Genomic DNA, 27,599 nt, shown 5'->3' on the forward strand with positions numbered 1-27,599 from the left:
TCCAGTCCATCACCGCTGCTTCTCCCGACCATATCCCACACGATGACCGGGACCCCCAAGGGCTCCGGGAGGCGGTGGTTCTGTCATCCGGTACCGGGAGAACCCACCCTTTTCTACGATGGCCGCCACGCGGCGTCTGCCCGCAGTTAAGATGGCGCGGCCAGCGCGTTCGGTCCGCCGCCCAGCGCTCCCGGCATGCACTGTGCGGGGCCGGGCACACAGCTGCCAAGATGGCGGACCTGGAGGAGCGGGTGTCGGATGAGGAGAAGGTAAAGGGAGGGGGTGGCCCTCTCTCCGCCGTGCGCCTGTGCCGCTGCCCCCGGGAGGGCACTGGCTGGGGAGCGGCGGGCGAGCTCGCCTGGTGCCGGTGTGCCGGCCTGCGAGTGCTTCGGGGTGGGCGGGCTCCCGAGACCACCGGGCCGCCGCCGCCCGGCTGAAGCACCGGCTGTTCCTTACCAGCACTTTGCCTTCCGAATTCCTCATTGCTTTCCGAATTCCTCATTGCCTTCCCATTTCCTCATTGCCTTTCGATTTCCTTATTGCCTCGGTGCAGCTGATGGGTCCCGGCCGGTCGTTTTGCATGAAAATGGATATAGTCTCAACCTAAACCAGGGGAGGTGTAGGTTGGACATCAGGCGGAGCTTCTTAACAGAAAGGGTATTTAGACAATGGAAGGGGTTGCCCAGGGAGGTGGTGGAGTCCCTATCCCTGATCAAGGAAGGACTGGACGTGGCACCCAGTGCTCTGATCTTGTTGACAGCGTGGGAGACAGTCACAGCTGGATCGCTTGGTGATCTTGAAGGTTTTTCCCAACCAAAATAATTTTGTGAAAATGTGTTTTCTATGCTGGTTTTCCCAAATCAGCAAAGTAACCAGCGTGTCTGTAAGGTGTTTTGCAATCTCTTCACTTCCTAAACACCCTCCGAGTGTGCTGTTGCATTTTTTGCTCACCCCAGATGCTGACAGGAACTGCAATGTAGATCCTGAGAATTAAGCTGGATGGAAAGGCCTAAGTCAGAGTAAATAGAGCCATAATTATTTTAGGAAAGGGGGAAATGAGCAGTTTGTTCTTCTTGTGTAGGAATGTGGAGAAAGTTACATACTGCAAGTTCTCCACTTGGTAATACAATTTTGTCTGCACGCACTAGTCTAAAAATGCACTGTTACTCTTCCTTACATCATAGAAGTGTTACACTTATTACTTGCTTCATTTCTTAACATTCTGGAGGAGTTGTTCAGGCTCATGGATCTTCAAGGGTCCTACAAGTCCGGCTGTTGCTTTCATTTTTCCTTTAAACTGTAATTTCAGCTTCATTTCAGTGACATCATCTGTGAAACAAGCAGGGCTTTAGAGGTGCAGTTCATCTGTTAGTATTTTAGGTGATGTTGTTTGAAATAAGTATTCCAGAGCAGAATTGATATAGGCCTTTAGAACATTCAATTTCAACTAACTCCATGCCTCACACAGGCAGAGAAGGATAACCTCAAGGGAGGATCTGAAAGAGAAACATGCAGCAAGGATTTTCTGTAGCATGTGACTATTCAGATGAGACGAGAACTTTATATACGTTAATTTTTTAAGTTTGAGTTTAGCGGTACTTTAAAGTAAAGGAAAAACCCAAAAACGTCAGTTGAGCAACAAAATTAATTCCTTCCATCCTCCAAGCTTTACTCCTTTATTCTCTTTGGGCATATTTTAGGTAAGAGATTAATTTCTCAGACAGGGTGGGAAAGCTGGGAGTGTCCAGTCCAGAGAAGAGAACGCTCCAGGGAGATTTTAGATCCCCTTCCAGCACTTAAAGGGGCTCCAAGAGAGCTGAGGAGGGACTGGGGACAAGGCCTGGAGTGACAGGGGGGACAGGACACAGGGAATGGCTCCCACTGCCAGAGGGCAGGGATGGGTGGGAGATGGGGAATTAGGAATTGTTCCCTGGCAGGGTGGGCAGGCCCTGGATCCCTGGCAGTGCCCACGGCCAGGCTGGACAGGGCTGGGAGCACCTGGGACAGTGGGAGGTGTCCCTGCCATGGCAGGGGGGACACTGGAGGAGCTTTAAGGTCCCTTCCAACCCAACCAGTCTGTGATTCCGTGATTTCCTTGTAAGTTCCTCTGAAATCTCCCGTTTTGCTCAAGCTCATTCTGCTGCTGTTTTGCCAGTTTAAACTAACGGCTGAGCAGCTTCCCTTCCCCTCAGACACTTTCCCCATTTTAGAAGCAGGAAGTTGATGCTGCAGAGCTGAAATGACACCTGAAATGGCCCCGGGGGCCAGGAAATGGGGCAGATTGCAGAAAGTCCTATTTTGGTGTTTCTGCAGAGGAGCATCCTGACACCGCCCTCCAATCAAACCGCTCCAAAAACCAACAACCGTTCAAGTGCTTGACATTTCAAATTAATCTCTCCCCAGCCTGTTTCCTGCACTCCTGATTTCAATAGTTTGACCGAAATGTTTTCTATTTTATTGATCAACTACACAAGATACTGTCTTTTTAATGTTTTCTTTGTATTGCATAATTTCTTCAGGCACAAATAATATATATTCTGTTTTTCAAAATCATTACTAATTTGGAAGAAGTCTATTTTTATCTGAAGCTCAGTCCAGTTAAGGCAGAGTTGTTACTTGATCCTGTTGGAATAAGGCAATTAGCTTTTGTTTGGAAAGGTATTTATTTCTTTTCCTGGCTTGCTTAAAATAATTATGTGACAAACAATACAAACAATTTCTAATTAAAACAGAGAAGACTGTTGAGAGAAGTGAATTATTTCCAGCTCTGGTGATAACTCAAGTGAAGCAGTTACATATATAAACACAATTCTTTGTTTTGCTGCTCAGAATGAAAAGTAGAAAATAGAGTTCTAATGAACAATTCTTTAGTCACTTTCAATAAATGTCTTGTTAGACCAGAGAGGCTCATTGGTCAGCTTTGTTAGCTGGAAATGTTAGCTGTCAGAGGAAATGGGACGTTTGTATTACTCTAAGGGAGAGGTTTAATTTTGTGGCATTTCCGTTTTCATTTCTTCCAAGATCTTTCTATTCCCTTTGGTCCTGCAAAAGCTATAAAAGGTTTTATAATGAAAACCATAAACTCTTACCAATTCCAACAGAACCATTACTTGGACCACCTAAATTCTAACTGTGCAAGACATGTATATTGGATTTCGGAACACATTGCAGTTTTATTACACTTTTAGAAGAGACGGGGTTTTTCTCTTCCAGATTCGGAGTTTCTGGACATTGAAATTTGGCTTTCTCAGTTATTAATGCCTTCCTTCATCATCACGTGCCTCCACAGAAACCCAGAATGGTTTGGGTTGAATGAAAGGGACCTTGAAGATCATCCAGTTCCACCCCTTGCCCACTTTCCACTAGACCAGGTTGCTCCAAGCCCTGTCCAGCCTTGCTTTAATCAGTCTTACTAGACTATTTCTACCTTGACAATGCATGCCTAGATTTCTCCCTAAATCTGCCACCTTCTGTCCCTTCAGAGGTGGTTTTGTTGGTGAATTGCTTCAATATGTGTGAACTCAGTAAGTTATCTTCTGTATTTAATTACTTTTCTACTTCATTGTAGGTGCGTATAGCTGCAAAATTCATCACTCATGCTCCCCCTGGAGAGTTCAATGAAGTATTCAATGGTAAGCAATTAAGGAAAAAATGATCTGTGATGTTTTCTTCATGTTTTATCTATTATAAGAATCTAAGGCTGTGTCATACCATACTGCTTTTAAGGTTAAGTGGCCTGGGAAAGCATGCAGTTCTTCTGGACTATTTCTGCCTAATGAAATTATTTCATCTTTTAATGTTTGCACGTGTACAGTTAAAAATAAAGTGTGTAAAGAGAAGCATTTGATAAAAAATCCAGTAACACACCTGGACCCTTTCTTCTCCAGATGTCCGGTTATTGCTTAACAATGACAATCTTCTCAGGGAAGGAGCAGCACAGTAAGTACTGAGATTCCAAACACAAGTCAAATTACCATGAGAGATCCTTCTGTTTTGTTATACTCATCGTTCTGTGACAAAGAAAACCATTTGCTGCGTTCAGAGTAATCTTATGTAATTCCTTAGCCCACCTAACGAAATACATAATGAAAGGTGTGGATGATTCTTTTTAAAAGCCCTAGATGGGAATTTGTGCTGTATAAAACTGACAGGAAGGCATGCTGCCAAAAAGTTTAACTCTGCAGCAGCAGCAATGTCTGATCATGTTGAATCATCTGATTTATAAAGTTAGTGAAGCCTGAAATACTGATTAATCCATAGCCTAAGTTTAGAAAAGGAACTGCCCTCAATAAAAATTTGTTGTTTACTTCCACAGCTTCATCAGAAGGTGCTTAAAGATTACACATACAGGCTTTTTGATGCTAATATATATATCAAGCTAGGTGACATGTCAGTCAGCAAGTCTTTGCATAAGAAAATTGTTGTAAATATTTGTCTACTCATTTATTTACCTTGCTGCTGTCTAAATTGTAGCTGGGGTGTTCCTGTTTTGCCTTGGCTTGCTCACATTTCCACAGGCTATCTCCTGTTCTACTTTTGAACTCTGTATTTTCCTGGCCATCCCTAGACAAACATGCTTTTAGACCTGGGGTTTATAGCTATCTACAGTGAAAGGTATTGGAAAATCCTTTAACAGTGCTTGTGTGTATCGTTTGCCCAATTAAGTTGATGTTTGCTGCAATATAATCCTTGAGTCAGAATAAATGTGCACGTGCAGCTAAAGTTCATGTTCCTTTGGTGCTCCACAGTGCATTTGCACAGTACAACATGGATCAGTTCACCCCAGTGAAGATAGAAGGGTACGAGGATCAGGTAAGAGGAAACTTTGTACGCTCCAGGTTGTATTACTGCACTCTGAAAAAGCAATAAAAATGTTGTTTCATCAGGATGTTGGCTCACAAGCCAACATCACCATCAGCTGACTCACTCGTTCTGCTCACAAGGTACCACTCCTCCACATATCAATATGACAAACTTACTTTGATAAGAACAAAGCATAACCAAGATATTCTCTTCAAGTTCTGTGTTGTACTACTTAGCAAATCCAATTCATTGTTCCTTAAAGCTGCACGCTGAAGTCACTGGAATTTTACTTAAGAGTATGAGTGATTAAAGATTACTGTCTATTTAAAGCTCACTTAAAAATCCTTATGTTGCTACTTGCTTGCAGTTCCTACTGACAATTGATAATAGATTCTTAATAGTTTGTTTGGTTTATTTTCTGCAATCTTAATCCATTCCCAGCTACCCTAAAAAACAAACTTATCTTTATTTATACCAAATCATTGATTTGGTATAGTGATTATACCTAATACTATCCAGTCTATGCCAGCAAAACAAGTTATTTCAGGGTTTTTTTTAATTCTTTTTTTTTAGAACAAACAGCAAGTCGTAGAGAAGCCAGAAAGCTGCCTGACCATCTGCTCTGTTCTCTGAGCCAAGCTCTGACCCAGCTTTTCTAGTGTCCCAGATATGTTTATGGGAGTATGGGAGGCATATATTAAGGGGGCTGTTCATTGAAATAGCTTTGATGAGAAAGTTACAGTACAACTTGCAAAAAACTAAAAAAAAAAACAAAAACCCACCCCAATAAAGTCAATATCTGGGAAACCAGAGAATTAAGGTGAAAAAGAAAAAAGAAGAGAATGTGCAAGGCTGCTTTGTGGTCTGCTTTAGTTGGTATATTTTAGAAGTAGTCACATCTATGTACCCTTCTTGCCTAGAAGTAGAGCTATTGCAAAGCATGGAGCATGGCAATAAATGGTAGATTTCAGAGTAAAAGTCTCTGTTTCCTTTAGAAACGTAGAAGGAATACAGCTAAAATAACTTTAAAGGCAAAGCAACCTGCTTCTATTGTAAGGATACCCAATTTTAAGCCGAATATATACATTATTATAGTTCAGTCTTTTCTGGGACAGAAATCTAAGTGCAGTATTACTGTGGAGAGCAGAGTTACCTTTAGGCTCACAACAACTACTAATTTAAATTATTAATATCATAAAATCTTGATTTTCCTGTGTGACCTTGTAGCTCAATGAAAATACCTAATGTAACACTGATACGCAAGTAGGGAAAAATGCAAAATAATACATCTATATCAGCCTAAATGTATCATCATTTCAACTTCTGTTCCAGGTCTTAATCACAGAACATGGTGATCTGGGCAATGGCAGATTTTTAGACCCAAGAAACAAGCTTTCTTTTAAGTTTGACCACTTAAGGAAAGAAGCAAGTGATCCCCAGCCCGAGGACACAGAATCGGCTTTAAAACAATGGAGAGATGCCTGTGACAGTGCATTGAGAGCCTACGTCAAAGATCATTACCCCAATGGCTTCTGCACTGTTGAGTATCCATCTTGTTTCCCTGAAAGTGCATTGCTCTGAGTCACTCAGTCCCAGAGCAGACTGTGCTGGGCAGAGCTGTTAGAATTCTCCATCCTCACTAGCATTTTGGCTAACTTTGGAATGACTTGAATGATTTCCAAAGAGGGTGCAACTATCTTGGCATGCACACAGAGGTAAAGGTGAATTAGACCTTTTTCATAGGCATGACTGCCAAGCACCTTCACACCTACCCATAATAAGATACCTGCCACGGGAGGTGTTGGACAATGTAACTCGTGGTGCATGTTCCCAGTGAGGTACCGCCACAGCAGCCTGCACCCTGCTGCCAAGAACAGAGACTAAAAATGGCTTTCCTTAGCTCTTGGGCCTTTTTAACTCTTTTTCTAAATACAGGTTTATGGTAAATCTATAGATGGACAGCAGACAATTATTGCCTGTATTGAGAGCCACCAGTTTCAGCCCAAAAACTTCTGGTAAGACTATTTCAACATGGTGTGTTTTCTTCCTTTGCCTGGTTCCTCAAACCAACCCATCCTCTAGCTCTGACACAGTCCGAAGGACAGGGAGTTTTGGGCTTCCCAAGAAGTTCTTTTCCTTCTGTAGTGTGTTTTCCTTGCAGCCCCCTTGGCACTTAGCAAAACTCTTCCTGTGACCTCTCCAGAGAAAAAGGCATTGTCAGAGCTGGATAGATACTCCTTTACATCTCTGGAGCTTCTTTGTACTGAAGTTGCATTGTATTCAGCTGGGCTGCAGAAATTTAACTCCATGCCATCTAAAGCACTAAATCCCATGTGGTATTGGTGATAAGACAACATCAGAAACAACTTGGTCATTAATTTCATTCTTTTTGCTGTTAGAGCTTCTTGGAAATAGTTTTTTCATGCTTTGATTGCTTCTAGGAATGGGCGTTGGAGATCAGAATGGAAGTTTACCATCACACCACCAACAGCTCAAGTGGCTGCAGTGCTCAAAATCCAGGTGAGTTATTTTTCCTAGCAGTAACAGGAGGAGGTGCATTGTGCTTGTCTTACACAAATGCATTTGTCCCAGAGTGAGGTGCTGAAATGCAGCAGAGATGTCCTTCTCAAGTCAGGATGTTATTAAATAAACAATTCAAGAAAGTAATTCTTAAATCTAGTATTCTAGTAATAGTTTCAGATCTGGCCTGTGGTTTATTATGTGGCATTACCCTATAGACCTCTACTTTGCTTCACTTTATAGGGCTAAAATCTCTACCTTGAGTCTTTTATAATTGCTCTTAGCTCTAGGCATTTACTGATTAACATAATCTTGAACAGTCTTGACAAAGAATGAAACCTTTTAGAAAATCCATCCTGCTTTTAGTCCCTATGTAAGCAGAGAAGACTGGCACAATGCTCTGTTGTGCCATTTTAGTAGCATTTGAGGGACTCAGGAATTCTGGAGGGAGTGGTCATAATAAAACCTGCATTGTGTCTTTTTGTCCAGGTCCATTACTATGAAGATGGCAATGTCCAGTTGGTTAGTCACAAAGACATTCAGGACTCTGTACAGGTGTCAGTAAGTATGCTAAAAGATCTTTATGATAAGCAACTGTTTTCACTCCTTTAACAGCTCACGAAGCATGCTGCTATGACTGCATTCTCTTGACTTTAAAGTAATTTTTGGGTGAACAGTCACTGTGGTGTTTACAGTCATGTAGGAATCCCAGATTCCCAACTGCTTAAAATTCAGTCTTATTAGAAAGTCTCTATTGGAAAGCTTCTCTTAGTAGTTAGGGTTAAAAAGGACAGAATATGCTTTTCTATCTCTGTCCAACGGAAAGAAACAGTAAGAGACATATGCTAAGGCAAATTAAGAATTCCTCTAGTTTGGTAGAGGGAGCAACAGCTGCAAAGTGACTCATTTTACTATGAAGGTCCACTTCCTTTTTGCTCACTAGGGTGCAGCTCTGTTCCAGTTTGGAGCACAAGCTCTACCTAGTGTGTAGTAAGTGAAAGGAACCCAGCTACAACCACAAGGCACAAGCTGATGTTGTTACCTACTTTATCTATACTCAGCCTATCATTTGAGAATAAATCTATTGTGTAGCTTATGTAAGTTTTGTAAGTTGCTCTTAAACATGCAAACTTTTTTTTCCTTTGTAGAGTGATGTCCAAACTGCTAAGGAATTTATTAAGATCATAGAAAATGCAGAAAACGAGTACCAGGTAAGATCAGTGGTAGTTACATAAAACAGAATCATATCAGTCTCCATTTGCAGTTAATAGAAACATGGAAAAGTGACCTCTCGTTCTGTTCCTTGCTGAATCTGGTATTGCCTGTAAGAATTGCTTAGAAAAGGGTAGCAGTATTTGTTTAAAAAATATAGTTACAAAGCTGTAAAGTTACCAAGGTGTGTTGTAATTAACTATCAGGTTTACTGTACAGTTTTTTTAAAGGGTTACAAATGATTCCTGGAACAAGCATGGGAGGGAGGAGTGGGTGAGTCAATGTATTTTCCTCTGTGACAGTTAAAAATTCCTAGGAGGAAATTTGTGCAACAGCTTTTGCATTGTCCCAGCCTCTGTGCCAGGAGACTGGAAAGAGATAAGTCAGTGAAAGACCTAAGGAGATGCTGCTACATTACAGGGAAGGTGAATAAAAAGCCTTTGACTTGCACACACACTGATGACTGCCTTATTAATTTAGTTAATAGTGGGCCTTACACCTTACAGAAAGGAGTTTGTGGCTTTAACACTAACTTGTGCGTTCTCATAGTGTTTTATGTGTGCCCTCACCAAATGTGCTTGCCCTTGCAGACAGCAATCAGTGAAAACTACCAGACTATGTCAGACACCACTTTCAAAGCCTTACGCCGGCAGCTGCCCGTCACCCGCACCAAGATTGACTGGAACAAAATCCTCAGCTACAAGATTGGCAAAGAAATGCAGAATGCTTAATGCAGAAACAAGGAGGTGTATGAAGCAGTCGTGTGCAAAAAAACAAATACGGTCCTATGCCAAGTAGATGGTTTTTAAACCAGAGCAGCATTTTTAGGGCTTTCAAAGTTACCAGGTTTTCTAGCCTGAGAGGGAACCGTGGAACAAATAGTTGTCTTTGTGTTTTGTGTTTCCTGCCACATAAACTTCCTGTTGTAGCTGCATTTAATAGGTCATTTAAATTCAGCCATTCATGGCTCAGAAGTATAGCTGTTTTCAGTCACTGGCTGGAAAACTTCCTAGCTGGAAAAGCCCTATTATTACCCCAGGAGAGGGTATGGAGCGCTCCCTTCACCTGTATCCAGCACTCCAGGTATCCAGTAAGTTTGTCAAACCTGCCAAGAGCTCACGGCGCTGCAAGACACAGTAAGTGCAAGACAGTGAGTCCTCGTGTATCCTTATTCCCAACCTCCACAAAGCAGATGCCTGCAGGCTTAGATTTTGCTGTAGAAAATGAGTTTACAGGATCCTTTACAGAATTCCCTACTGACCCAGCTCTTCCGGGGACGTAACTTTTTTTAAATCTGAAGATTTGAGCCATGTTCCCTAAAAGTGAACATTTTTCTTCTCCCCTTTCTTGTGTACGTACGGTTACCAGACATCTGCATTTTTACAGAACTACAAGATGAGTCACTGCTGATCCACAAGGGCTGGATGGTGATTAAAAATGCAAATGTCTACAAAATAATAGGTATGTTGTGCTTTAATGCTTTGTGGCAGGTTCATAGATTTGTATCGCAGGTGTATGGATGGATAGTGTACAAAATAAATAAACTTGCACCAAAGTGAAAGAAAAAATCCTTTCCATTTGTCTCAGTTGTGGACAGTTTGTTGTCATGCTTAGAGGGGATTTTGGAATGAATCTCTTCTACATGCTTGCTCTGCATTATTATTTTCCCCCTCTAACATCAAACCTAGCAGTCATAACAGTTTCTCTGAAGGGGAGGATGAAGAGATAGACATACGCCTTTCTCAGATCTTGGAACACAGATTCGCTACAAAGTGAACCTCCTTTGGTGAACTCCCTTTGCTTTGTTTGCACTTGGTTATCACTGGGCGCCTTGCAGGTTCTGGTTTTTAAACTGGCTCATGTCTTCTTGTTTTTAAATACACAAAGGAAAAAGGGTTGGGAAGAGAGGGGTGGGGTTGCCTGTGCATTACGCTTCAGGTTTTGCACAGTAACACCACAAAATAAGTGCTTATCCTTTGTGAGTTTTAACTAATTAAAATATATTTGTATTTGCTGCTGAGACTGACAATTCATCCCTCAGGCATCCTCTGTATCAACTAGTCTAGTGCAAATACACCAGTCTTTGTTTAAAGCCATTTGTGTCTGTTCTTTCATGGTCTCATTCCTTTTAATTCCTGAAGTCTAGGAAATGGCATTACCATCCCGGAAAGTGTTCAAAAATGTGAATGTGGTACTTGAGGACCTGCTTTAGTGGTGATCACAGTGGTAGTGCTGGGTTGATGGTTGGACTTTAATGATCTCAAAGGTCTTTTCCAATCTTAACAGTTCCATGACTAAGGCAGGGATGGTATCAGTCCAAATGCCCTGGTATACAGACATGGGAACTGGAGGGCTGAGCTTCCAAACTAAAATAGAAACCATCACAGAGCTTTATTGCAGCTCCTCACCCTGGGAAAAAGGCAGCAAGGAGGTCATTCCACTCACTCTCAGAGTCTTACTTTAGCCTGCTTCGGACACTCCTGGTTGTATCCTACACATCCGTTTTGTATCCTGGTTGTATCCTGAAAGCTGGGCTTTTCGGAGGGTTTGCGCAGCTCTGCAGGAGCTGCTCACGGGCAGTTTAAGCGGCTCCTGCCTGCGCAGCACCCAGGGGAGATGGCAGGTTGTGTGGGCCTCAGGTGCTGTGGGCTGCGGCAATTCCAAGAATGTGAAGCCGAAGCAGGGCGCAAGATAAGGCTCTGCACACAACGCAGCTTTTATCTGCCTCAAGGCTAGGCTCCTGCTCCTTGGGCACGCTGGGAGCAGTTCACCGCCAGTGCTCCAGCCTTAAAAGCGTTTCTATCTCTCTGTCCTTCTCCACATCTTTCGCTAATCACCCCGCAGCCGGCCTGGTGCCGTGCCTGCCTCGGGCCCTTCTCCCCCCGGCTGCTGCCCCGGGCTGTCCCCTGCCAGCCCCGATCCGCCCCAGCCGGGCGGGCCCGCGGCCCCACGGCCTCTTTCGCTTTCGTTTCTCCGTGCGCGACCCGCCCTGGCTCAGCCCAGCCCAGCCCGGTTTGACCTGGCACTCCTGGACGCGGCACCATCTCGGCACGGCTCGGCTCGGCTCGGCTCGGCTCGGCTCGACCATGCCGCGGTTCAGCGTGGCGGAGGCCAGTCTCTGGGGGTGTCAATTCGTGCAGTTCCTGCAGGACACGGGCCGGGAGCAGACCAGCCTGCGGGAAACGCTGCGGACCATCTACAACCAGGAGTTCCGCGGCAGGTGAGAGCCCTCGGCCAGACCCGGGCGACATCACCTGGAACAGACCCGGGCCAGCATCTCCCAAACCCCGGGCCAGCATCCCCAGTGCCTGGCCGGCATCACTGGTCCCCAGCAGCATCACTGGGGTCCCCAAGCTCACCTGTCTCACCAAAGCCCTGCTGGGGTGATCCCCAGCTCCATGGGCCCCCAGCAGCTGCCTGGGGATGGCCTTGGACACCCACTGCCCACCACACTCCCCACCTCACCCTGCTGACACCAATTACACTGGCCCTTGTGCAATGTCACCGCTGTTAATCATTGGCAAAGCCAGGGCTCGGTGCACCGGTGGGACTGTGAGGAGGTACCTGGGGAGTCATCGCTGCTGGGAGCACAGTGGCTGTGCCTTAGCAGAGCCACCACCTGTGCCAGCTCAGCTCCACAGCACTGGCATGGGCAGGGGCTGCATGACTGTCAGGACCAGGCAGTGATGCAGTGGGACAGCTGGAATGGCTGTGGCATAGCTGGGACAGCAATGGCACAGCTGGAGCAGCCAGCAGGGATGTAAGATTTGCACAGGCCAGTGGGAAGCCTTTCTTCCTCTGCGGGAGCAGAGGGCACCTGCTGAGAGCCCCCTCACTGCAGCCTCAGTGTCCTGCTTCATCTTCCCACTTGCCTCACCCCAGCTGCCTGTGCCCATGGCCCTGAGTCACACTCTCCCACACAAACCCTCTCCCTTGTCTCCGCAGGACTGAGGCAAGGACGCCCAATTTTTCCTTCATGTTGTTTGCGCTGAGGACAACCCACCAGGTTCAGGTGCGCGGAGATCTGGTGAAATTCAAGGTGAGTTTGTGCTGGTGCAGTGCCCACTAGGACTGGCCCCTCAGGAGCCCCCTGCAGAGTCCCAGGGCCACGCTGATTCTGGCTGCTCCTTGCAGGTGAAGAGACATGTGGTGGTGGCAGACCAGTACCGGCGACCCAGGAGCAATGCACAGACATCCGTGGCCACGTCTGCCTCAGGACAGCAGCTCAGCTCCACTCCGCAAATGCCCCAGCGCTATGCCAAGCAGTGGTATGACCAGCAGCACCCCACCTTGGCACGTCCCTTGGATCCCCCAGCCCGGCTGGGAAAGCCTGACCCTCCCTCCCCACAGGGCTGAGCTTATTCGTGGGAAGCACGGGGTGGAGATCACCTCAGACTATGACCAGGGCAACGGGAATATTCGCTTCCCGGTGGTGCCGGGCGAGCCACGGACAGTGGCTGTCCTGGTGCAGAACCGTGGCACAGAGGTGGTGACGCTGCAGCGGTTCCAGGCACAGCAGCAGGCACGGGAGCTCTCCTTCACTGATGAGCAAGGGGCAGTGCAGGGCCAGTCCCTGCTGCTACACCCAGGTAGGGTCCATCCGTCCCCTGCCCCGTGCCCTGCCCCACACGCAGGATGCAGGACCCAGCCTCACCCTTCACCCCGCAGGTGGGATGTACCCCATCCAGGCGCGGTGCCTCACCACCTGCAATGGGCACTTCAGTGCTGTGGTGTCCTTCGAGTTCACCAAGGAGCCAGACGTGTCCTTCAGCATCTCCCGCTACATCGCTGCCATTGCTGAGAGCCAGCTGGCCAAGGACCTGGGGCCCTCAGCACCTTTCCAGCCCTACGAGGCCAGCCTCCAGCGCCATGTCACAGTCATCACCGAGGATGGCATCCCCCCTGACAGGTATGTGATGAGCTCACCTGCTGCCACCCTGAGCAGAGGGGCCCAGCCTGTTCTCCAGCCAGGACAAGGTTCAGCTCCTTGACTGCCTGGCACCACAGGACAGTGCTTCAACCCTGCTCCATGGCTGGTGACAGTGGGGCTGGGGACACCACGTAGTCCCTGAGGCACTACTGTCCCCTCCACCCAGCTCCCTGAAAAACGAACTGGAGAGGGAAATCCCTCTGGGCACCTACCAGTACCCAAAGAGCCTCAAGGACACGATCCTGCTCGGACCCAACACCAGTGCCAGCTCCAGCTGGGCTGCCATGCGGTGAGTGCCAAGGGCTGAGAGCAATGCTGAGGTGCTCCTTGAGTGCCAAGCTGTCCCTGGGACACAATGACATTGCTGCTGTCCTCAGCTCGCTGCTGGAAGCACCTCTGCAGGCTGAGAACTACTACAAGAAATTCCAGCTGCTGCTGCACCTGGAGGAAATTCAGATGGAGGTGGACATCCGTCGCTACGACATGCAGGACGTGACCATGGTGCAGGAGAGGGCACTGCTGGTTCTCAATGTGCGTGGGGTCTGAGAGACGGGAGGGGTGCTGGCACAACACTGGCACTCCCAGAGTGCCTGGCATCACACTGGCCCTTTGGCACAGGTGCCTGGCGTGGCCGAGAACCGCCCATCCCTGCTGAGAGGGGACCACCTGTTTGCCCACCTGAGCAGCGAGCGGGACCACTCCCCACTCGTCCGCTACAAGGGCTACGTGCACAGCGTGGAGCTGGACAGGGTCAGGCTGGGCTTCTCCTCCAAGTGAGTGGTGTGTGGTCCCAGCAGCCTTTCTCAGAGATGCCAAAGGCCAAGAGTGGGTTGGAAAGGGCCAGGAGGGCATGGGAGAGTGCCCCGTGTCCTGCTCACACCATTCCTTCCCAGGCTGCAGAAGAAGTTTGTGAAGAATCTGAAGTTCGATGTGACCTTCACCTTCAGCCGGCTGCCCCTGCAGGTGCAGCACCGGGCTGTAGTGCTGGCCGTGCGCCCAGGCTTGTCCAGCCTCCTGTTCCCCTCCGCCTCCTGCCACAAGTCCCTCTTCTCAGGGCCCTTCCAGCCGCGGTGAGTCCCAGTTCTGCGGGTGGAGGCTCTGAGGGCCGAGGGGATGGAGGCCATGGGGCTCGGGCAGCGCAGCCTCTGCTCCCACAGGTGGTTTAACCGCAAGCTGGAGACCAACGAGGAGCAGTGCAAAGCTGTGACCCACATCGTGACGGGGATGTCCCGGCCAGCCCCATACCTCATCTTTGGCCCCCCTGGCACTGGCAAGACGGTCACTATGGTGGAGGCCATCAAGCAGGTGGGTGGCCAGTGCCCAAATCCAGCCCTGAGCATTGCTGCCCATTATCATCCATGGGGCTCAATGCTGTCACCTCCTCTTCCCACCCAGGTGTGGACATGCTTCAAGGATGCCCATATCTTGGCCTGTGCCCCCTCCAACAGTGCTGCAGACCTGCTGTGCCAGTGCATCATCAAGGACATTGCCCCTCAGAATGTCTACAGGCTCATTGCCAGCTCCAGGAGCTACAGGGAAGTGCCCACTGATATCAGGGTAGGTCCCTGCCCCTCCACCCTGAAATGCTGACAGCACATCTGGGCTGGCATCCCCCAGGATAATGGGACCTCACCCAATGCCTGTGCTCCAGCCCTGCTGCAACTGGGATGATGAGCAGAGCAGCTACGTGTACCCAAGCAAGGAGAGACTGAGCCACTACCGGATTATCATCACCACACTGGTGACAGCAGGAAGGTCAGAGGAGCTGGGATTGTCCCCAGCATCCGTGGCAGGTGGACCCAGAGCTGCCTTGCAGCCAGGCTGTGGAAGCAGACCCTCTGGGACTCAGCTGGGAGGGGTTGGAGGAGGGCAGGCAGCAGCAGGGAAATCCCTTCTCTGTGGGAGGATGAGGGTGAAGGGTAGGAGGGGAAGGATGGCCAGGTGGGGCAGGATGCTGAGAACAGCCTCACTGCGTCTCTCCTCAGGCTGGTGTCAGCCGGTTTCGCCCCTGGGTTTTTCTCGCACGTGTTCATCGACGAGTGTGGCCACGCGGTAGAGCCGGAGAGCGTCGTCGCCATCGCGGGTGAGCAGTGCCCGCCTGCTCTGCTGCCCCAAGGGCCAGCTTCTCTGCATGGCCTGGGGTCCTCCCGTTCCCCGCTGAGCTCTCCCTGTCCACAGGGCTCCTGGCGCCCATGGATGAGGAGAACAACCCCAATGGGGGGCAGCTGGTGCTGGCAGGAGACCCCAAGCAGCTGGGCCCCGTCCTGACCTCACCACTGGCAATCCAGCATGGTCTGGGTGAGTAGGGAGAGGAGTGGGAGTGCTGCCGGCACCCCACAGGGGCTGAGTGGCCTTGTGGGGAGCCACAGGATATCACTGGGCACAGGCACCTCGCTGCTGGAGAGGCTGATGCTGCACAACCCCTTGTACCAGAAGTCGAGTGGAGGATACAACCCACAGTTCATCACCAAGCTGCTCTGGAACTACAGGTGGGGACAGGGATAGTGCAGGAAGGGGTTGAGCCCGGCAGGGATTGGTGAGCATGGCGCTCCAGGATCTGTCGCCCAGAGCCTCAGAGTGCCCAGCTGGTGTGGGAGATGGGAGGGCACCTGCTGTCCTGGGTGCACGGTGCCCAAGAGGGCTCTGGGCCCCCATGGCACCCACCCTGGCATGGTCCTGCCTCTCCCAGGTCCCACGAGGCCATTCTCAGGATCCCCAACGAGCTCTTCTATGACAACGAGCTGAAGGTGTGCAGGAGCAATGGGCCTGACATCCGGAATCTGTTTTGTACCTGGGAGGAGCTTCCCAAAAAAGTGAGGGGTGCAGGAGGGACGGACCCAGGGGGTTCCCCAAGGCACAGGCAGAGCAGAGCCAAATGTTCTCCATCCCTAGGGCTTCCCCATCATCTTCCATGGGGTTTGTGGGGAAGACCAGAGAGAGGCCAAGAGTCCCTCATTCTTCAACACGGCTGAAATTGAGGTCCTGGTCCACTACCTCAAGAAGCTGCTGCAGAGTCGGGGCAGGGGAAGCTGCCCCAGTGTGTCCCCCAAGGAGATCGGCATCATCTCTCCCTACAGGAAGCAGGTGAGGGACACAGCTCTGCAGACAGGGCAGAGGCAGAGCAGAGACCTCCCTAGGGACAGGGAGCACTGGGATGGATGGGCTGGGACAGGGCTGGCACAAGGATGGCCCTGTGCAGGCTGGATTTCGCCACATGCCTCCACTCAGGTAGAGAAGATCCGGAAAGCCATCACCTGCCTGGATCGCGATCTGCAGGAGCTGCCGGACATCAGCCAGCTGAAGGTAGGTCCTGGGCATGGAGGAGAGAGGAGCACACTGTGCCACAGGAGGAAGGAGGCCTGACAGCCCCAGCCCAGGGGTGCTCCCGGCCCTCACCTGTTGTCCGTGCCCCAGGTGGGCTCTGTGGAAGAGTTCCAGGGCCAGGAGCGGCAGGTGATCCTCATCTCCACGGTGCGCAGCTGCAGCACGTACCTCCAGTTCGACCAGACCTTCAGGCTGGGCTTCCTCAAGAACCCCAAGGTACTGCCTAGCCCCCTCTCCCTTGGCATCCCCTCTGCCCTGTGGTTCTCACAGGCAGGTAGAGCTGCTCTGGCTGCTCGTGCCACCAGAGCTGCCTGCACCCCGCTGGGGCTGCGGGACCATGAGAGGTGTTGCAGCAGGTAATGCCCTCTTGCTTGTCCTCTTCAGAGGCTTAACGTGGCCATCACCCGGGCCAAGGCTCTGTTGATCGTGGTGGGTAATCCTACTGTGCTCAGCAAGGACCACCACTGGCTCAGGTGAGCTGCTCCTGTGCTCCTGGCCCCTGGCAGTGCTCACCAGCACCTGCCCTGTCCTGCTACCAGCACGTGGTGCCAGGCCATGCCCGCTGCCACGGAGCAGCAGGGCTGGTGCCACCGTGTGCCCACGCTCCCCTCGCTCTGCACCTGCAGGTTCCTCAGGTACTGCAAGGAACAGGGGGGCTACACCGGATACCCCTTCGAGGAGGAGGGCACAGCTGAGGACAGACTCGCCAACGACCTGCAGGCACTGCAGCTCAGAGTTTAGCACCCAGGTGAGCAGAGCTGGCAGCACGGCCAGGGTAACAGCTGGGGCACTGGGAGGCTTCTCCTGCCCCAAATGCAGCAGGACTTAAATCAGTTTTTGCTTAGGCCTTGCCTGTCTCCATCTCAAAGTCAGGAGCCAGCTCTGCCATGAGGTTTCTCTGCAGGAAATGCGCCTGGGAAGGGAGGAGAAGCCCTGTGAAGGTGCATCCCCCTCAGCCTGTCCCAAGCCTGCAGCAGCTCCTGCTTTTTCTGTCCCAGTCCCGGAGTGCTCCATGCATCCCTGTGGAGATGGGGCTGAACTCACGGGACCAGAAGGTGTTGCCAGCCTTTGCTGCCAGCCACGAAGCCCACACCAGCACCAGACTGGGACAACTCTCCATTTTAATAATTTTTTTACATGGCTGTGGCAAAACTACTCTCTGTGACTGGTCTCACCATTCAGTGAAAGGCTTAAGCCTGGGGGCTCTGGCCTCCAAAGAGCATCACTGGGTGCCCAGGGGAGCTCACTGCTGCTGTGATGGGTGACTGGGGAAGGCAGTGACCTGGTCCGGCACGGGTTGGCTCAGCTCTCCTCTGGGCAGCTGCCTGGCCTGAGAGCTGGCATGGCTGTGCAGACACTCTATTTCCCTCGAATAAATGTTTAAAGAAAAGCAGTGTACTGCTGAGTCCTAGGTGGGCCTTGCTTACACAGACAGGGCTTCAGAGCAGCATCAGGCTCACTGCAGCCCTGCCCTGAGCTGCTCCAGAGGAAGGATGGCTCCAGCAGTGATGGCAGTGCCCATCACCCAGGGACTGGGTACAGCTGGGAAGCTCCTGCCTGGCCCTTCCCATGTAAAATGCTTCCTGGCTCTTTTGCAAGTACGGGGCAGTGAGCCCTGATCCTCCACCAGCAGCTAAAGCAACAGGGGCTGGGGCCAGGCAGCACACGGCCCTGAGCCTGGGCAGGAGCCTGGAGCACTGAGAGGCACAAAGGAGAGCCACAAGAACGCCACACAAGCCAAGTTGCAATTACTAAAATACCAGTTTGCATTTATTCTCCCAATTATGCAGTTGGTTTAGTGCTGCCAAGCCCGCGGCCGAGGCAGACTCGGAGGCGGCGGTGCCGGCAGAGCTGGGCACAGTCCCAGGAGGAGAGCTGAGCTGCTGGCAGCAGCTGGGCCCAGCTCTGCGCAGACAGGGCTGAAACTGCCCGGGCAGGTCTGTGACACGGCTGTGTGCTGCCTGCACGCCCAGCAGAGCAGCACAGCACACCCCACACGTGAGCTGTGACCGGCACCTCCTGCTCCTGTGGCACCTGCCAGAGCTGGGGAAGAGGGAACCCCCCAGCAATGCCCGCGGGAAGGGCAAAACCAGGGAGCTCAGTACAGAACAGGGCAACACGGGGAGCAACACGAGCACCGGCCCGCAGACAGCAGCAGGTGCTGAAGGCACTGGCCCCTCATGGCCCCGGAGTGTCACGGGGACCCCTGTGAGCGTGGGTGGCACTCTGGTGCGAAGGGTGCGGGGCAGGTGGTGGCACCACGAGGTGCGGCTGGGGCTGGGTGCCAGCAGTGCCCCGGGCAGGGCAGGCAGTGCTGCTGCCCGCAGGGCTGCTCACAGCAGCGGGCAGCCTCGGCGCTTCTTGTTCTTGCGCACCTGCAGCCCAGCTCGGGTGGCCATCTCAAACACCTCCCGCACCCCCTCCTTCGTCTTGGCCGAGCACTCGAGGTAGCCAAAGGCGTTGATCCTGTTGGCCATGTCCCTTCCCTCCTCTGGCTTCACCGGCTCCTAGGAAGCAGTAAAAACAGGGTTTGGAAACACTGCCAGAACACAACAGCGACTGCCCTTGGGGCGTGCAGCCCTTCCAGCCACGATCTGGTGTGGGCAGAAGTGGTTTGCTGGCTGGGGGACCCGGGGCTGTCCCCACCTGCTTCATCTTGGCCAGCTCCCGCCGCGTGTGCTCGTCGTTGCGCAGGTCCTTCTTGTTCCCCACCAGGATGATGGGCACGTTGGGGCAGAAGTGCTTCACCTCCGGCGTCCACTTCTCAGGGATGTTCTCTACAACAGGCAGACGTGGAATCCTATGAGCGGAGGGGCTGCTGCCCCACAGCCTCCTCACAGAAACCAGCCCCAAGCTTTTCCCGTTGGAGCAGGGAGAGCTCGCCCCACAGAACCCCCTCTCCCGCCACCTCTGCCCAGTCTGCAGGCTGCCAGCATTTCCCTGCAGTGCACACAAGGCCGGGGGATGAAGGGAAGGCTCTGGCATCCTCGAGGGGCAGCTTGGGCACTTCCCAGGCCCCAGGGGGTTCAGTAGCAGCACCAAATCCCGTGGGACCCCCCGTCCATACCGAGGCTATCGGGGCTGTCGATGGAGAAGCACATGAGGATGACGTCCGTGTCCGGGTACGAGAGGGGCCGCAGCCTGTCATAGTCCTCCTGTCCTGCCGTGTCCCACAGGGCCAGCTCAACCTGCAGGGGACAAGGGCATGGCTCAGGGGCTCTGCAGGTCACGAGTCACAGATTTATCTTCCTCAGGTAGAGCTGTGCTCTTCCTCAAGCTGGGCCAGGCTCAGGGTGACCAGAAATGCCGGAGCCATGGGCTCCTCTGTGGGCTGCAGGTGCATCCGAGCACACAGAGCAACCCCAGCAGCAGCACTGGGCAGTGGCACTGCCAGCAGGGTACACGGAGCCAGGGGACAGGAATGGCAATGGCCCTTACCTGCTTGCCATCCACCTCTATGTCAGCAATGTAGTTCTCAAACACTGTGGGCACGTAGACCTCGGGGAACTGGTCTTTGCTGAACACGATCAGCAGACACGTCTTCCCGCAGGCACCATCTCCCACGATCACCAGCTTCTTCCTGATGGCTGCCATCGCTGTGGGGACACGAGCAGGTGAGCAGGACAGAGCAGCACGGGCACTTCGTGCTCCTGGCCCCCAAACTCCTGCGCACAACAGCCTGGGAGATACAGGCACAAGCACCTGGGCACATCCCGCTGTGAGTGACAGTGACTGACAGGACAGAGGGTCCCAGCGCTCTGCCAGACACCCCTCCAGCTCCACACACTCCACTCATGGGCACCACCAGAACTGGCCTGACTGGAACCATCCACACCCAGCACTGCTGCTGTGGCAGAGCCACCCCTGCTGTGCTCAGTGCTGGTGGCTGCACACAGGGACTTGCGGGAGGTGACAAACCACTCTGCCTTCCCCAGACATCCAACCCTCCCTGGGTTTGCTGTGCCACCACCCAGGCAACCAGGATTTTAGACAATCTCAGAGTTCCATGCACATGCTGGGTTTATTTTAAATTATAAATTCTTCAGGGCAGAAACTGTGCTTCGGGTTTCACCCCAGCATGCTCACCAGACCTTAAATAACCTTTTCAGCAGCTGGAACACACCAAGCCAAGCTCCTGGAGGTCTGGGCAAGCAGGACCTGTGTGCCTGGCACCCAGCACAGGCTGGCCCTGTCCCAGCCTGTCTGAAAAAGGAGCTTTTGCCATGGAACCAAGAGAGCTGAACTGGCACTGGCAAGGGGAGAGGCTGCCAGTCACCACTCAGCAAACAGAGCTGAAACCCCACACAAAGCAGGCAGCTTTGTGCCCCACGGGAAAAGGACGCAGTTCTGCAAGGAAAACTATGCCTTTGCATCCCTCACTTTCAAAAGGGGTTTACAGCTGAGCCTGAGAACCAGCCAGGACAATGCCACAAAATGCCTGGCACAGCATCTGAACAAGCCATGAGAAAATCAGCCATAGTGGGATCACATCCCTCCCAACCTTGTGACCAAAACCTCTTTTCCATCCCCAGATTCCCAGTCCAAAGAGCCTGTCCTACTCCTCACACGCCTTCAGCACATCACCAGCTCCCTGTCCCTGCAGAGATCCTGGGAATGACACAGGCTGACATGTCAGGGTTTAACCCCTGAAAATTCACACTGCCCTGGGGAAGTTACAGGTGGCCAAGAACCCTCTCCTGAAGGCAGGGATGTTCCATGCTTTCCCCCTCAGCCCTGTCCCTCTCCAAACCCTCTGCCCAGGCAGCAGGGTGGGAAGGAGCCACTCATGCTGGGAGCCCGTGGGAAGGACACACACACAGCAATGCTGAGGCATTGAGCTGCAAGCCCTGGGAGTGGATCGGGCTGGATCACGCCAGCATCACCTTGGGAAGGCCAGAACATCACAAGCCTTCAAGCAGGGCTCTCACACTGAGCCTTACCAAAGGCCAGGAATCTGTCCCTGGCCCAGGGATCCCAGCCTCACCCCGTGCCAACAGAAGAGGGAGGAAAAGGGTAAAGCAGGACTCTGGCTGCATCACAATTAGCTGCAAGGAAAGGATTAGGAAATGAGCCTGAAGGGCTGCCTGGCATTCCAAAGGCAGGCTGCAGACCTGCCTGTCTCATCCGTGTGCCTGGCAGGTCACCCCTGTCACACAAACCCGGGGAACCACCCCAGTTTCACAGCTCACACTGCCCAATGGTTCGGGCAAAAGAGAGAGAGTTTTCACCCATCCCAGACCAGACCCTGCTGTAGCCATGGATCTTTGTAGGTTCCAAGCATTTTGGCTCACAAGCTGAGGCAGGAATGGGTCATGGCTGCTGAGTGCTCTGGAGCTGCTAATAAGGTGAGAAGAGTGAGAATCAAGGGCTGCATCCGGGAGATGGGACATTCCTCAGCTGGGATCTTTGGTGTCAGGCACACATCCCAGTGGAGCAGCATGTCTACAGGAAGGTGAGCCCATTTGTGCAACACTGAAGTCAGAGAAAAAAAGGGTCCCTTTTAGGAACCAGGGGCACTTTTAGGGAGTCAAGTGCTGAGAATAGCGGGGGAACAGCTCCTGTCCCTATTCCTCATGCCCTGCTGCTCCAGCCTGCCCAGCTGGGCCAGGCAAACCCACAGTCCCACAGAATCATAAAGGCCCAAAGATGTGCAAGTCCAACCCTTGTTGCAAACCATCCTTCTTGTCTGACCAAAGGCTTGTCCTCTCTCCAGCAGCATGTCCACAGCACAGAAAACAGAGAGCTCAGGGAGAAAAAAGCCTGTTTACTTGGACACAAAGCTTCTTTGCCCACAGCAAAACATGATATACTGCTTTGTGACTCCCTATCTCCCAGAGGAAAGGCAGTTTGGGCCGTGCCAGTATCTAACCCACAGCACAGGCAGCTGGCAGCATCTGCAGCGTGAGGAGCAGGAGATGCCCAAGGACACAAACAGGCAGATGGACACCAGGATGTGTCCGTGCCCAGTCTGCAGGCACTGGGCTGGAACCAAAGCCAGCCAGAGGGGCCCTGCTCCTGCCCCAGGGCTGCCCTGGGGTGGCCCTGCTCCTGTCCCCGTGCTGCCCTGCTCCTGCCCCAGGGCTGCCCTGGGGTGGCCCTGCTCCTGTCCCCGTGCTGCCCTGCTCCTGCCCCAGGGCTGCCCTGGGGTCGTCCTGCTCCTGCCCCAGAGCTGCCCCTGCTCCTGCCCCCGCGCTGCCCGGGGGTGGCCCTGCTCCTGCCCAGGCTGAGCACTGTCCCCCGCCCAGGGCTCCTTCCCACGGCTCCAGCCCTGACCCGGCGCGGTGCCCAGTGGTGACTCAGAGGGCAGAGGCTGTCCCCACCCAAAATCTCAGCACAATTCATTCCATTACTCAGGAGAGCCATCCAGAAATAGCCCATTACTAATGCAGAGCTGGTGTGCAGAGGCGAGCAGGGCAAGGAGGCTGAAGGGCTGTGAGCCTGAGGGGTCGGCTGGGTGCCCCAGTCCTGCCCTGCAGCCAGCAGCTGGCACAGCACCAGTACCAGATGCCAGCAGCTCTCTGTTCCAGGAGAGATGATCTTCTTTGCCAAGGGATGCTCCTGCTGGTCAGCAGGATGAGGCTAGACCCTGGGGTGAGGACTCTGTTTGCACTGTTGCCAGATTAGGAGCAGATAAAAAGAGTGGAAAACATGAAGACAACTTCATGAAGACAAACAGGACAATCCCAAGTACAAATGCAGAAGAATTAAGTGGGAGTAGCCCTGAGAGGAAGGACTTGGGAGCGCTGGTGGATGAGAAGCTCAGCCTGACACAGCAAGGCCCCCCTGTGCAGGGCTGATCCCCCAGCGTGGGCAGCAAGGCAGGGGGGAGCCAAGCCCCCCAAAACACAGCCAGCACTGCCCAACCACGCTGGCAACCCACACTGGCAGCTCCTGGGTGTGAGCAGCACCCGCAGGGCCCCGCTGGAGATGCCTCCTGCTCATCCATGGAGAAAACAAAAGGGAGCAGCAGCTGTGTGCCAGCATTTCCCACTGCCGAGCCCACAGGGCTCCCGCGCCCATCCCTGCGCCTGCTGTGCAGCCAGGCTGGGCCCCCACAGGGACAGCACTGGGTTTAATCTGTGCCACCACTGCCAGCACCAGCCAAATCCTGAGCAGGCATCTCCTTCAGCTCGCCAAAAAGCTGCAACACGACCCCAGAGTGCTCTGCTCTGCTTTCCAAGCCACTGCTCCAAAGGCATCACCATAAAATCAGCCAGGCTGCAGGGCAGCCCTTGTGTTGCTGGTCTCTCCCAGCTTTGTGCCTCAAAATGTGCAGTTCCTGCTGAGCAGGATATAGGGGATTCCTCTGGCAGCAGGATGTGTCCATCACCCAGTGTCTGCTAAGGGGACCCAGGAACAGCAGAGAAAGATGTAAATGCTTTGAAGGGCTCCTACCAGGGACAGAAATCTTTCAGTGAACCTCCTGGGCCAGACTCGACTTCCTAGAGGTAACAGAGGGGTTTTGTTCTAAAGCAGAAATTGCCAAGCAGTGCTGAGGGCCCCGCCCTGGCCAGACCGGTCACACCAGGGATCACAGCCCTGGCCAGAGGCACAGCTCTGAATTCTGGGCAGGGCTGGGGGGAGAGAGCTGTGCTGGGAGCAGCCCCTTGGCAGGGACACCCACAGGATACCCCCAGGGCTGCGGGGCAGCTCCACTGCAGAAATGCTTTTAGCAGCTTGGACTCACTGGTACAATGATAAAACAAGTAAACTTCCAAATTAAAGCCCCACAGGAATGCCCACTGTGGGGAATTTCATTTGCTGAGACACCTAAGCCATGGCCAAGGTAGTACAGGCCACTGCTGCAAGCACCAGAGGGACTCTTACTACAGAATCATGCAATCATTAAGGTTGAAAGGCAGAAAAAATTTCCAAAAGGGGCTGGAAGCAAACAGAGATGCTAAGGAGAAGTGCAATGGGCAGGGCAGAGTGTGGGCTACTGGATATAGACCTGCTGCAGATATAGACCTGCTATATCCAAACAAGTGATTGTCAAAATAGGAGCTCAGCCCAGCGCTCAAGTTTAGACCTCACCCATTTTTTTGGACATATTCTTTGGGCACAGCCAGGCAGGCTGGGCTTAACACACACTCCAGTGGCAAAGGGCAACTGCCCAGACCCAGACCCGGAGCAGAGTGACCAGGCTGGCTCGTTTTCATTGCTAAATCCCACAAAAAACATCCACAAGCAAAACAGGGAAAGGAACTTGGAACAGCAGAATTTGAAAGCCTAAACAAAGCTCAAACCGCAAGTGTTTGAACACTGAGAAAAAAGCTGCCTGCCCTTACCTCCTTTTCCAAAGGACATCATGCCATGTTCTTATTTTACCTCCTGCAGCAGCAACAGCCTTCCCAGCCTCACGGGAGCCGAGTGTCTTGCTGAAAGCTCCAAATGACACGGCACAATCTCAGCAGATGCCTGTGCTTGGGCAACGCCTGCCTGCCCCAGCGCCGATCAGCATTTGCTAACACAACTCCTTCTTTTCATGTCAGCGCACCTCTCCCGTGCAAACGGCAAGGTGGGAGCTGAGCCTGGGTAAACGCTCCTGAGAACCTGTTGGAAGACAGGGACTTGGCTTATTTTCCACTTATACATTTACCCAGAGAAGCTGTAGCTGTCAGGAATCAGGATGCAAGGGAAAATCCACAAACTCCTATGCAGTCTCTACCTGAGCTGAGGAGGAGCAGGAGCTGGACATAAACTGAAACTGTTTGGACACCAAAAGCACTTGGCAAAATAGAGACAAAATGCAACTGGTCCCCATGACACAGAGCCAGGCAATCGTCCAGCTCCAGTCTCCAGCTTCCCCTGGAGCCCTTTCCCAGGGATGTCAGCCTGGGGGGCTCAGCCAGGCCCCTGCTGCCACTGCCCCAGGAGGATGCAGCCCAGGCATCACACAGGGATCCAGTCCCACTCTCCTGGCCTGGGTTTGGGTCCCAGCCCCTCATGCAGATGCAGCCCAGGCATCACACAGGGATCCAGTCCCACTCTCCTGGCCTGGGTTTGGGTCCCAGCCCCTCATGCAGATGCAGCCCAGGCATCACACAGGGATCCAGTCCCACTCTCCTGGCCTGGGTTTGGGTCCCAGCCCCTCATGCAGATGCAACCCAGGGATCCCGTTCTGCTCTCCCGGGGCTGTGAGAGGCTGGGCTGGGTTTAGGGAGGCTGGCGGCCACTGAGAGGCTTGGCTGCCAGACTGCTAGCACTGGAAAAGGCCACGCAGTCATGCTTTTGGAATGCTCCCCTGCTCCTAAGACATTACACAATTATTTCCCCTCCCCACAAACCCCCCTAATATAAATGTTTAAGAATGAGCTCAGCAGTAAGGAAAGGGAACTTTTTTCCCTCTTTCTGAAGAAAACACAGAATGGGCACTGCATGGGCAAGGCTGTACATGGGGACACTGCTGGAGTGGGGTTGTGGGGACGGATGTGGGATGGGGCAGCAGCCCCCAGGTTCTCACCCCAGGTCAGACACAGCCTGGGAGACAACTGCAAGTTGGGACCCGCAGCCCAAGGCCACCCTCAAGGAATGACAACGCACCCGCACTGAGGCACAGCTGACCCATCCCTCGCCACACCCAGGGACCCCCGCCCCACCCTGGGCACACCCACCCCACCCTCTCCCGCCGACCCCACCCAGCGCCCTGCCGGGCCCACCTCTGAGCCCACACCTCACCAGAATCGGTAACCCCGCATCCCACCGGTAACCCCAGATCTCAATCCCTCCAAACCCCACGAGTACACCCTGATCCCAGCTCCCCCAAGCCCGCCGGTCAGCACAAAGCCCTGTTTCTGCAGACTCCGCCAGTAACCCAGACCCCATCACAAGCGGTAACCCAGACCTCCGTTCCGCCAGACCCCGCTCCGGCCCCACTCCTTACCAGCACCCCCACGGCACCAGCGTCCCCCTCCCCGCTCGGCTCCCCCAGACCCGCACCTCTCTCCGCCGCTGCCCCGTCCCGCTCCGGCTCCGGCCCCGCGCGGCTCCGGGCACCGCCCCGGCCGGGGCCGCCCGCCGAGGGCGGAGCGGGGCCGTGCCGAGCCGAGCGGGGCCGTCCCGTCCCTTGATGGGCTGTGCCGTGCCGTGATGGGCCGTGCCGTGATGGGCCGTGCCGTGATGGGCTGTGCCGAGCCGAGCGGGGCCGTGCCGTGATGGGCCGTGCCGAGCCGTGCGGTGCTGAGCCGAGCCGAGCCGAGCCCTTTCCAGTACTGCCCCTGCCCGGCTCCGGAACCCGGATCCCGCCGGTGTTCCCCCCGCCCCGAGCGCGTTTTACCGGTTCGGGTTGCCCAGGCCGAGCGGGGAGGGGGCGGCCCCAGCTGCCGGAGGGGCTGAGCTGCTGCCCTCGACCCCCGTGCCAGGTGAGGCCGGCAGCAGAGCCCGCTGCCCACCGCGACAGACACAGGTGGCGAGGGACACGCCTTGTGCCCAGGGTCCCCTCCCGGGGCACCGGCAGAGCGCGGCTGTGCCCGGCTGTGCCCGCACGAGGGTGACCCCGGTGTGCCCCGGCTCCCCGTGCCCACCGCGGGACCCCAGGCGGCTGCTGCCCCCGACATCCAGCTGCAGGGCACGGCTCCCGTCCCTCCGCCAGGGAAAGGCAGCCCCAGGAGCCTGGCCCAGACCCAGGCTCATAAACCGCTGCTATTTTAAGGGCTTGCAGACTATTTTTCTTTATTTATCAAGCCCCAGGCCAGGAGTTGGTTCCAAAGGAAATGTTTCCTTAGTAAAAAAGGGAACCACAGAGGAAGCTTTAAATGCAGCAGCCACTGCCTCCCAGTCTTATCCAACAGCCGGGCAGTGACCTGGAAAA

At 53.2% G+C, this 27,599-nt stretch overlaps 3 protein-coding genes across 3 annotated transcripts; 2 read left to right on the plus strand and 1 right to left on the minus strand.

Moving 5' to 3' along the window:
* The first annotated feature begins 213 nt into the window (after positions 1 to 213).
* CAPZA1 (capping actin protein of muscle Z-line subunit alpha 1) lies at positions 214 to 10,629 on the plus strand. Its single transcript, XM_058039902.1, has 10 exons — positions 214 to 269; positions 3,569 to 3,632; positions 3,888 to 3,939; positions 4,749 to 4,812; positions 6,136 to 6,342; positions 6,739 to 6,818; positions 7,245 to 7,323; positions 7,813 to 7,884; positions 8,472 to 8,534; positions 9,126 to 10,629. Exons 1-10 carry the CDS (start codon positions 231 to 233, stop codon positions 9,264 to 9,266), a joined length of 861 nt encoding a protein of 286 aa, XP_057895885.1. The 5' UTR covers positions 214 to 230; the 3' UTR covers positions 9,267 to 10,629.
* A 992-nt stretch (positions 10,630 to 11,621) lies between these two features.
* MOV10 (Mov10 RISC complex RNA helicase) lies at positions 11,622 to 17,530 on the plus strand. Its single transcript, XM_058039915.1, is given in 21 exon segments — positions 11,622 to 11,755; positions 12,481 to 12,574; positions 12,670 to 12,803; positions 12,886 to 13,124; positions 13,204 to 13,444; positions 13,632 to 13,754; positions 13,843 to 13,996; positions 14,084 to 14,238; positions 14,359 to 14,535; positions 14,623 to 14,770; positions 14,861 to 15,022; positions 15,117 to 15,444; positions 15,447 to 15,548; positions 15,644 to 15,763; positions 15,852 to 15,954; positions 16,155 to 16,278; positions 16,358 to 16,549; positions 16,694 to 16,768; positions 16,880 to 17,005; positions 17,174 to 17,262; positions 17,416 to 17,530. Coding segments are annotated over 21 exon segments (3,135 nt in total).
* Positions 17,531 to 18,554: 1,024 nt separating this feature from the next.
* RHOC (ras homolog family member C) lies at positions 18,555 to 26,797 on the minus strand. Its single transcript, XM_058039670.1, has 6 exons — positions 26,729 to 26,797; positions 25,078 to 25,342; positions 20,228 to 20,385; positions 19,857 to 19,977; positions 19,436 to 19,566; positions 18,555 to 19,296 (listed from the first exon to the last, which is right to left on the minus strand). The coding sequence occupies exons 2-6, from the start codon at positions 25,097 to 25,099 to the stop codon at positions 19,123 to 19,125; spliced, it is 606 nt and encodes a 201-aa protein (XP_057895653.1). The 5' UTR covers positions 25,100 to 25,342; positions 26,729 to 26,797; the 3' UTR covers positions 18,555 to 19,122.
* Between the last annotated feature and the right edge of the window lie 802 nt (positions 26,798 to 27,599).

Source organism: Melospiza georgiana, chromosome 23, assembly GCF_028018845.1.
Source record: "Melospiza georgiana isolate bMelGeo1 chromosome 23, bMelGeo1.pri, whole genome shotgun sequence".
Classification (NCBI taxonomy): Eukaryota; Metazoa; Chordata; class Aves; order Passeriformes; family Passerellidae; genus Melospiza; species Melospiza georgiana.